Genomic DNA, 11,299 nt, shown 5'->3' with positions numbered 1-11,299 from the left:
ACAAATACCATCATTTTCCAACCAAACACCAACATTCTCCACTAAACACCAACATTCTCCACCAAACACCACCATTCTCTAACCAAACACCATCATTCTCCAACCAAACACCAACATTCTCCAACCAAACACCATCATTTTCCAACCAAACACCATCATTCTCTACCAAACACTATCATTCTTCAACCAAACACCAACATTCTCCAACCAAACACCATCATTCTCCAACCAAACACCATCATTCTCGAATCAAACACCAACATTCTCCACCAAACGACAGCATTCTCCACCAAACGACAGCATTCTCCAACCAAACACCAACATTCTCCACCAAACACCATCAATCTCCAACCTAACACCAACATTCTCCACCAAACACCATCATTCTCCAACCAAACACCAACATTCTCCAACTAAACACCATCATTCTCCACCAAACACCAACATTCTCCAACCAAACACCATCATTCTCTTACCAAACACCATCATTCTCCAACCAAACACCAACATTCTCCACCAAACACCAACATTCTTCACCAAACACCATCATTCACCACCAAACACCATCATTCTCCAACCAAACACCATCATTCTCTTACCAAACACCATCATTCTCCAACCAAACACCAACATTCTCCATCCAAACACCATCATTCTCTTACCAAACACCATCATTCTCCAACCAAACACCAACATTCTCCAACCAAACACCATCATTCTCCAACCAAACACCAACATTCTCCAACCAAACACCGTCATTCTCTTACCAAACACCATCATTTTCTTATGAAACACCATCATTCTCCAACCAAACACCATCATTCTCCACCAAACACCATCATTCTCCAACCAAACACCAACATTCTCCAACCAAACACCATCATTCTCTTACCAAACACCATCATTCTCTTACCAAACACATCATTCTCTTACCAAACACCATCATTCTCCAACCAAACATCATCATTCTCCAACCAAACACCATCATTCTCCAACCAAACACCATCCTCCAACCAAACACTAACATTCTCCAACCAAACACCATCATTCTCTTACCAAACACCAACATTCTCCAACCAAACATCATCATTCTCCAACCAAACACCATCATTCTCCAACCAAACACCATCCTCCAACCAAACACCAACATTCTCCAACCAAACACCATCATTCTCCAACCAAACACCAACATTCTCCAACCAAACACCATCATTCTCCAACCAAACACCATCATTCTCCAACCAAACACCATCCTCCAACCAAACACCATCATTCTCCAACCAAACACCATCATTCTCCAACCAAACACCATCCTCCAACCAAACACCATCATTCTCCAACCAAACACCAACATTCTCCAACCAAACACCAGCATTCTCCAACCAAACACCATCCTCCAACCAAACACCAACATTCTCCAACCAAACACCATCATTCTCTTACCAAACACCATCATTCTCCAACCAAACATCATCATTCTCCAACCAAACACCATCATTCTCCAACCAAACACCATCCTCCAACCAAACACCAACATTCTCCAACCAAACACCATCATTCTCTTACCAAACACCAACATTCTCCAACCAAACATCATCATTCTCCAACCAAACACCATCATTCTCCAACCAAACACCATCCTCCAACCAAACACCAGCATTCTCCAACCAAACACCATCCTCCAACCAAACACCAACATTCTCCAACCAAACACCAACATTCTCCAACCAAACACCATCATTCTCCAACCAAACACCATCATCCTCCAACCAAACACCAACATTCTCCAACCAAACACCATCATTCTCCAACCAAACACCAACATTCTCAAGCAAACACTTTTTCACTTATTCACAAACAAACTTTTTTCCACAACCCCCCGACTGTCTCCAGCGAAGGACGAGCTAATTTCAACCAAGCACATACTGTAATGCTGGTGTTTGTAATGGATGAGTGGATTTTAAAAACTGTTTAAGGCCAAAATCTTCTCTAAACTATCATAAAACAGTGTCTCAGTCATCAGGCAGTGAATTCATAACCATTTCATGTAGGAACTTTCTGTGAGGGAGCTTTTAGAGGTGGACGTCTGGTTCCTATCACCACCACTGTGAACAGTTCTGACTAAGTTTATCTAGAACAGAGCGTTTCTCACCAAACCACTCTGAAGCACTCTGAACCGCTCTGTTTACATCCTAACTGTTTAATTCTACAGTTAGTCTCTAGCAGATGCGTTAATGTGCTTTCAGACCAAACTGTAGAGAGGAGCATGTTAGAGTAGCCATAGCAGCAGCGCTGAGTCAGTGGTGTAACACCTGCAGCAGGTCTAAGAGCTCAGAGGAAGCAGGAAAGCTGATACGCTTGGCTCGGAACGCTGTTCTCTCTTAAGCTCCTCATAATGACAGCATCGTTCAACATGTGCTGTTGTAAAAAGAAAAGCCAGACGCTTTATTGTTTGATCTCAAACAATGAAACTGAAAATATTTTCGGGGCACCCCCATGCCCGGCGGGCCGCGGCGGACGGGCTGGCTTTGTGAAGCCGCAGCAGATGAAAGAGAGATGCTCTTTTCATCCTTTTCTCCTCCTCTCTGCGTCCAGGCAGCAGTAACTCAGAGCCCGACAGGTCCAGAGGGACTTCCTGCGCTCCTCTCCGTCTGCGCCGCTGCGCTCCCCTCGTTTGAGCTCTGAACGCCCCTCTAATTATTCGCTTTGGTTTCGACTGCCTCTGCGCCTTTAATTACGGGACCCCGGAGGCCGCAGAGGGGGCATTGATCTCTGCCAATTGCATCATGTCGTAACACGGCCTCGGTCGCTAACACGGCACGCTCGCGGCTCCGCACGGCCGGAACACACGCACGGCTGGTTTTAGTACCATCTCAGGACCTGACGTCACACACGTCACTACTGTCGGAGCGAAAACTCCAACCTCTAAAACGGGAACTTTAAAGGAGGAGAAACAGAATTTACTTCTGATGTTAGTCAGGTAATTCTGGGCTGTTTGTTTTGGTCCATTCATCATGAAATTTACACACAGTGTAAAGAACATTCCAAACTATGCCAAAAACTGAAAAATGACAAAAATGGAGACATGAAAGTTTGTTGCAGCAGCGATACATTACATACATGTTACATGTACATGTGGGAACAAAGCCTTGTGACATGTAATGATAATATTTCCTATGTGCATTTGATATATGTAAGTATCTATATGTAATACTGTGTGTCTGTGTGTGTGTGTGTGTGTGTGTGTGTGTGTGTGTGTGCGTGATGTGTGTGTGGTGTGTGTGTGTGTGTGTGTGGGTGTGTGCGTGGTGTGTGTGTGTGTGTGTATGTGTGTGTGCATGATGTGTGTGTGTGTGTGTGTGGTGTGTGTGTGTGTGTGTGTGTGTGTGTGCGTGATGTGTGTGTGTGTGTGTGCAGGTTCAGAGTGTTTATATTAGAGAATGTTTATTGTTAGATTAAGCAGATGTTTGTAAAGGACTGACTGTCTCTGTGATCTTCTGCCAAAACATTAAACCCCAAACACATTAGTAATATATAGTAATAACACACTGACATTTATAAATCACATTAACACACACACACACACACACACACACACACACCACATACCACCCACACACACAGACACCCACCACACCCACCACACACACATTCATCACACATGAATTTAATGCTGAGGAAACAGATCAGTTTTTATTTAGTTTGTTTTTTTCTGATCTGGTTTCGTGTTTCATTAACGAGTGTGATTGATCTCTGTAGAATAAGATGATTTAACTGCTCATCACCAGAACCAGATCTGCCCGTGGTGCTGTACGCTATTGAGCGAGAAGTTTGGCTCTAATGTGGAATAAATATTAAAGTGTATTTGTTTCTCCAGTTTTGATGCGTTTATGATTGTGTTCGTTCTCACATGACGTGCATTATCACACCTTCTGTTTCCGCAGCGCCAGCCGAGCAGCTCGTAAACAAGCAGCAGCGCAGATTCCTGCATGCTCGCTTTGAACTGCTGTGTTTTACTGTTGACTCAGAGCTCTCGCTCTGCAGATGTGCTTCACAGCTGTTTAATCCGCTCGCTTTCCAAACTCAGCTGAAAATAGAGGACGAGTGACGGTGAGCAGCGCCAACACTAAACCGAACCGACAGAGGAGCTTCAGACGTTAAACACGCCAGGAGTTTCCTTCACCTGCACTGTCACAGTGGAGACACAGAGCTGAGAAACAAACAGACTGTCAGGTCAAACAGCTGCAGGAACCACGCAGCTCTTCATTTAGGCTTTATTTACGCTTCAGTTCAGCTGATTAATTCATGATTTAAAGCAGTTCACCAAAATATTTGAGCTAAAGAGGAGCTCAGGGGTCCACCTGAACCAGGATGATGACCATGGTTGGTCAGAATGTGAACACTGATTGGTCAGAAGCTCAGCCCTGACTGGTCAGAAGCTCAGCCCTGTTTGGTTAGAAGCTCAGCCCTGATTGGTCAGAATGTGAACCCTGATTGGTCAGACGCTCAGCCCTGTTTGGTCAGAAGCTCAGCCGTGACTGGTCAGAAGCTCAGCCTTTATTGGTCAGAATGTGAACCCTGATTGGTCAGAAGCTCAGCCCTGTTTGGTGAGAAGCTCTGCCCTAGTTGGTCAGAAGCTCAGCCCTGTTTGGTGAGAAGCTCTGCCCTAGTTGGTCAGAAGCTCAGCCTTTATTGGTCAGAATGTGAACCCTGATTGGTCAGAAGCTCAGCCCGCATTGGTTGGAAGCTCAGCCCTCATTGGTTGGAAGCTCAGCCCTGATTGGTCCAGGCTGTTTTGATGTGAAATGCTGACCTAAGCCGGTCCTGAAGCGGGTCAGCATAACCACCGAGCGGTCCTGACTAACAGACGGACCCGGAGGGCTCTGTGATGTGGTGCTGTATTTGCTGTCCTGCTGATTGAATCAGACAGCCCTGGTTTGTCTAGGGGGGTGCGGTCACTGGGAGCCCCTGGGTGCCGGGGTCTGGAACCCTGCGCATGATGAGGGGTTGAGGGTTGGGAAATTGACGGTGTGGAGCTGATCGCTCTGTCTCTGTCAGGAGCAGAAACATCACAGCCTTTAATCTCCACTCAGCCCTGCAGTGCTAATCGCAGCGCTTTACAGTCCTGCTATTGAAGTGGTGGAGAGAGACACATCTTTCATTCTCTCTCTCTCCCTGTCTCTCTCTCTCTCTCTCTCTCTCTCTCTCTCTCTCTCTCTCTCTCTCTCCTTCCCTGTCTCTTATTCTCTCTCTCTCTCACCCCCCCAGTCCCTCTCTGAGTTCACTTAGTGCCTCAGGGAGATGGATAAGCCTGTGGTTAAAGCGATAGTTTACCCCAGCACTTACCCCAGATGTAGATGATCCGCTGAGACGTGTCTGAAGTCTGAAGTTTGCTTCGAGGCTAATGTAGCTAACAAATTAGGGAAACTTATACTTCCCCAGTTAGCATGATGCTAACTGCATGCCCAAGTTATCAGATGTGTTGGTGAACGTCTTCAGACTTTCCGTTCCACCTTAAATGACGTCTAAGGCTGCAGTGCTAAGCTGATGTTTTCAAAAGGACATTTTCTTTTATTTCTGTCTGTAAAACTGTGTGAAAAGCCTGTAAGACTTGGTCGCCCCCTTCTGGTGAAAATGGAACATGTCCTAGATACGCTGAATGTGTGACTGCAAAATTATGAAAATGTCTATTTTTTCAACACTTTTGTCCTGATTTATTGATTTTTCAGAGGCTAAACTCCCATTCCAGCTTTAAATACTAAAGAACCTTCAGACTCCAAACACAGGATGAACTACAGGCTCCTCACCAAGTTTGCTTCTAGAGCTATGAGGCTAATGTAGCTAATAAGTAATGGAAGCTTATACCCACCAATTAGCATCATCACTAGCGTCTAAAGCAGTGTGGAGGTGTTCAGTACCTCTAACAGTCTTGATTATGTTTCAGACACTGTTTATTTATAAAGGTGGACTAAATGCTGATTGGTGGGGTATAAACTCCTGTTAGGTGTAGCTACATTAGCCTCGTACCTCCACAAACCTGCTAAGCTAAACTATCTCTTTAACCTGCTTAACTAAACTGTCTCTTTATCCTGTGGTGGACAGTGATGGAGTGATGATGGAGGGAGGAGAGTGATGATGGGGGTGATGATGGAGGGAGGAGAGTGATGATGGGGTGATGATGGAGGGAGGAGAGTGATGACTGAGGGAGGACAGTGATGATGGGGTGATCATGGGGGGAGGGTGATGATGGAGGGAGGAGAGTGATGATGGGGTGATGATAGAGGGAGGAGAGTGATGATGGAGGAAGGAGAGTGATGATGGAGGGAGGAGAGTGATGATGGGGGTGATGATGGAGGGAGGAGAGTGATGATGGGGGTGATGAAGGGAGGAGAGTGATGATGGAGGGAGGAGAGTGATGATGGGGTGATCATGGGGGGAGGAGAGTGATGATGGGGGTGATAATGGAGGGAGGAGAGTGATGATGGGGTGATGATGGAGAGAGGAGAGTGATGATGAAGAAAGGAGAGTGATGATGGGGTGATGATGGAGGGATGAGAGTGATGATGGGGTGATGATGGAGGGGGAGAGTGATGATGGGGTGATGATGGAGGGGAGAGTGATGATGGGGTGATGATGGAGGGGGAGGATGAGGGGTGATGAGGAGGAGAGTGATGAGGAGGGAGGAGAGTGATGATGGGGGCGATGATGGAGGGAGGAGAGTGATGATGGGGGCGATGATGGAGGGAGGAGAGTGATGATGATGGAGGTGATGATGGAGTGGAGAGGAGAGTGATGATGGGGTGATGATGGAGGGGGAGAGTGATGATGGGGTGATGATGGAGGGAGGAGAGTGATGATGGGGGTGATGATGGAGGGAGGAGAGTGATGATGGAGGCGATGATGGAGGGAGGAGAGTGATGATGGGGGCGATGATGGAGGGAGGAGAGTGATGATGGGGGGCGATGATGGAGGGAGGAGAGTGATGATGGGGTGATGATGGAGGGAGGAGAGTGATGATGGGGTGATGAGGGAGGAGAGTGATGAGTGATGATGGGGGGAGAGTGATGATGGGGCGATGGGAGGAGGGAGTGATGGGGGTGATGATGGAGGGGGAGAGTGATGATGGGGTGATGTTGGAGGGAGGAGAGTGATGATGGGGGTGATGATGGAGGGAGGAGAGTGATGATGGGGGGCGATGATGGAGGGAGGAGAGTGATGATGGGGGCGATGATGGAGGGAGGAGAGTGATGATGGGGGATGATGGAGGGAGGAGTGATTGGGGGGCATGATGGAGGGAGGAGAGTGATGATGGGGCGATGATGGAGGGAGGAGAGTGATGATGGAGGGAGGAGAGTGATGATGGGGGAGCTGTAGGGGTCAGACATCTTGTATCTGTGAATCCTTTAGGCCCCACAGCGCTCTGACCACTGCATTCAGCTCCTGTAATGAACTGAATGTTTGGTTTAGTGTGGTCAGTGTTTGTGTGTGGTCAGTGTGTTAAATAGAAGAGGAAATTACACAGAGAAGCTTTAAGTCGGCCTGACTGAGTCGTTGCTGTGGTGTCCCAGGTGGTCGCTAAGGTGTTGCTACACTCTTAAAACTGATGGTTCTTAAAGGGTCCTTTAGTAAAGAAAATGGTTCTATATAGAATCATAAACACTTGAAGAACCCTTTGCGAAAGTGTTCTTTAGATTGATGGAGAACGTGCTGTAGATGGTTTTATACAGAACCTTTTTGAAAATGCTTCATTATAGTACCAAAAAGAGTTCTCCTATTGTTACAATGTCAGGCTTGTTACAATAGCAGAACCCTTTGGTGCTACATAGAACCATCTACTACACAGTTCTCCGTCAATCTGAAGAACACTTTTACGATGCAAAGAACCATTTAGTCATATAATCTTCTTTGAGCGTTTGTGGTTCTATGTAGAAACATTTTCTTTACTGAAGAACCCTTGAAGAACCATCATTTTTAAGTGTGTAGTCCGTTGCTGTGCTGTAATGAAAATATATGCTTAACTGAAACTCCTCTATAAAACAAGCCTTTGTCTTTGCTTTACTCAAATTATTAAAAAAGTTAAAATCTCTTTATTAATTATTAATATAATAACGTATTAATTAGACCCCCAGCGTCACGTCTCTGTCCGTTACCGGTAGCCCCTCCTGTGTTGGAGGTGGGGAGGAACAATAACACTCACTCAGCTTTCGGCTGAATTGTTCATAAATGGTAGAAACTCAAAACAAACTTTACGTTTTTAATTGTAGTGGAGACGTACGGCCGGTTTATAATAACATATTAATATTTCTCAAGTATTACATTTTTATGAACAAATAAGAAAAATGCAGTTAATCTTGATTAACTGAACTAGACAGTGTGACTAACTAAACAAAACGCAAGTAATCAATATTAATAATGTGATTAGTAGTGATTAATTTTAATCAACTAACCAAAACAGTGAGATTAATCATGAGTAACTTCGCAAAACAGTGTTATTATTTGTCATTATTATTATTGTTGCTTTTTAAATGGAAATGGAACAAATAAGAAATTCAATGAATCGTAAATAACAACACAGAATAAAGCAATTAATCATATTTTTAATCACTTGACGGCCATTTATACATATATACATATAACTGTTTATATATGTAATCTCATACTACTCCGTGTGTGTGTGAGTGTGTGTGTGTGTGTGTGTGTGTGTGTGTGTGAGTGAGTGTGTGTGTGTGTGTGTGTGTGCCCAGAGGCATGTCCCGTGCTGTGATTAAAGATTTAGCTGACCCTCAGGGCTGACCGCCGGATCTGTCTGCTTCATTCGGGCAGCAGCGCAGACGAGCGTGTAGAGACACGACAGCGGCGTCCTCGTCTGCACTGAGTCTCACTGCATACATCACACACACACACACACACACACACTCACACACTCACACACACACACACACACACACACACACACACACACTCACTCACACACACACACACTGATTTACACTCTCACTGTCCTTTAACCTGCACTGTGTGTGTGAGTAAAGTAGAACACTTCTCTTACACACACTCTGTGTACAGTAGTGAGGGATGAATGTTAAAGAGCCCGTTTTCAACATTTTACTGTATTTTATGTTTTCTGATCTACTTTAACATAACATTTATGTTAAAAGTCATAATTCATTTCTACATGATTGTTTTTCAGCCTCTCTCTATCCCTCACAGTTAAACAGGCTGTTTCTGTTACTGTATACATATATACTGATATATATAAATGAGCTCTGTTCTGATTGGCTGCCCTATATTGCACCTCATTCCAAAAGCAGTCCAGCCTGAAACTGCTGTAGGCTGAATGGGTGGGGCTAAACTACTGTAGCTGAACGGGCGGGGCTAAACTGCTGTAGGCTGAATGGGTGGGGCTAAACTGCTGTAGACTGAAAGGGCGGGGCTAAACATCTGTAGGCTGAATGGGTGGGGCTAAAGATCTGCAGGCTGAATGGGCGGAGCTAAACTGGGGGGATTTGATTTGATGCTAAACTATTGCTTCAAAGCTTTTTCAACCGCTAATAAAGTGACAGTCCTTTATCAGCCTCTGTACGATGATAAGAAAACATTAACTGTCTCTCTTTGTGTCTCTCTCTGTGTGTCTCTCTCAGTGCCGGGTATTCTGGGATGTTTTAAGGACAATGGTCACCCCCCACCGCTGGCCGAGAGCTATCAGACCTCACAGACTCTCACCATCCAGAACTGCATCAGCTTCTGCCGCAACCAGAGATACAAGGTGAGCAGTGCACCGTGGGTAATGTAGTCCTAGGAAGGCCTGGATAAAGTCTCTCCTTCATTTCAAGTCACATATAATTAACCAAAAAACCGAGGGTTGCCAGGTGTTGACAGGGTGGGTGCGGCTGTGCTCTGTACTAAACAGCACCTCTAGTTAGTGCTACAAACAGCGTTGTTACTGTTTAAACAGACGGTTCAGCGCAGCAGTGTGGGGACCGAGACAGTCTGCGTTATAGTGGAGTTCAGGATTAAAAGGTAAATAAACCTGTTATATGCAAAAAACAATTAAATATGTTAGTCTATGCTTGGCTACATTATTAGTGTGAAAATACATTGAGAAAGAACGTTCTTTAACCGTTCTAGATCTCACCAACGCTCTGACCACTGCTTTCATCTTTTATAGTAAATTAAATGTTTGCTAAGGTGTTGCTAAGCCATTGCTGCGGTATCCCAGGTGGTTGCTAAGGTGTTGCTAGGCCATTGTTATAGTACCCAAGGTTGTTGCTGAGGTGTTGCTAAGCCATTGCTGTGGTATCCCAGGTGGTTGCTAAGGTTTTCCTAAGCCGTTGCTATGGCATCCTAGGTGGTTGCTAAGATGTTGCTAGGCCATTGCTATGGTATCCCAGATGGTTGCTAAGGTGTTGCTAGGCCATTGTTATGGTACCCAAGGTGGTTGCTAAGGTGTTGCAGGGGCGTTGCTATGGTATCCCAGGTGGTAAAAAAAAAAAAAAAAAAATAAAAAATTTAGATATATATATATATATATATATATATATTATATATATATATTTATACATTTTTAGTCTCAGGACTCAAATGATGACATAAAATAAGACTAAATAAAAATTAAACATATATATACACGATGTACAGTGTGTTTAGCCCAGTAAAATCAGTATCAGACTCGAATGCTGTAAGTTATAAAATATGAAGCATTGAAGTCGTGAGCTGAGGGAATATTAATGTGCCCGTCCGTATTTCCCACATCTCTACTTCTGTACTCATACAACATTAAACATCATTAAAGAGATATAAGAACGTGTTAAGTGGGAATTCCACCAAATTTTTTAAAATTCCTCCATAACTCAGTGTGTGAGATGTAATCAGAGTGATTCAGAGTGGTTTGGTGTGAAATGGTTCAGGTGTCTTTACAGTGGTGGTGATAGGAACCAGGGGTCGCCATGACTACAACACAGATATAGACATTTTATTTACTATCCAGAACCACCAGTGAACCTACACGAGTCTTCTGAGTTTATATGGAATGTTGATGATGGAAAATAGTGGAAAATCTGAAAAAGTTTTCTTTGGGGACTATTTTGCCTCACAGCGCCCTGCATGTATCCCTCCACCATGAATGGAGTTCAAGTTCTCTAAACGATCATAAAACAGTGTCTCAGTCATCAGGCAGTGAATTCATAACCATTTCATGTAGGAACTTTCTGTGAGGGAGCTTTTAGAGGTGGACGTCTGGTTCCTATCACCACCACTGTGAACAGCTCTGACTCGGTAAGTGTCTCTGGAACTGAGCGTT

At 44.6% G+C, this 11,299-nt stretch overlaps 1 protein-coding gene across 2 annotated transcripts in view; it reads left to right on the top strand.

Moving 5' to 3' along the window:
• Positions 1-11,299, top strand: part of kremen1 (kringle containing transmembrane protein 1) — an 88,345-nt gene that overhangs the window by 57,193 nt on the left and 19,853 nt on the right. For both annotated transcript variants that reach the window (XM_036598323.1, XM_036598322.1), the window contains exon 4: positions 9,642-9,766. In XM_036598323.1, coding sequence (XP_036454216.1) covers positions 9,642-9,766 — 125 coding nt within the window. The remainder of the gene's footprint in view (positions 1-9,641; positions 9,767-11,299) is intronic.

Source organism: Colossoma macropomum, unplaced genomic scaffold (genome assembly GCF_904425465.1).
Source record: "Colossoma macropomum unplaced genomic scaffold, Colossoma_macropomum, whole genome shotgun sequence".
In the NCBI taxonomy this organism is placed as follows: Eukaryota; Metazoa; Chordata; class Actinopteri; order Characiformes; family Serrasalmidae; genus Colossoma; species Colossoma macropomum.
This window is presented reverse-complemented; position numbering and strand designations above follow the sequence as displayed.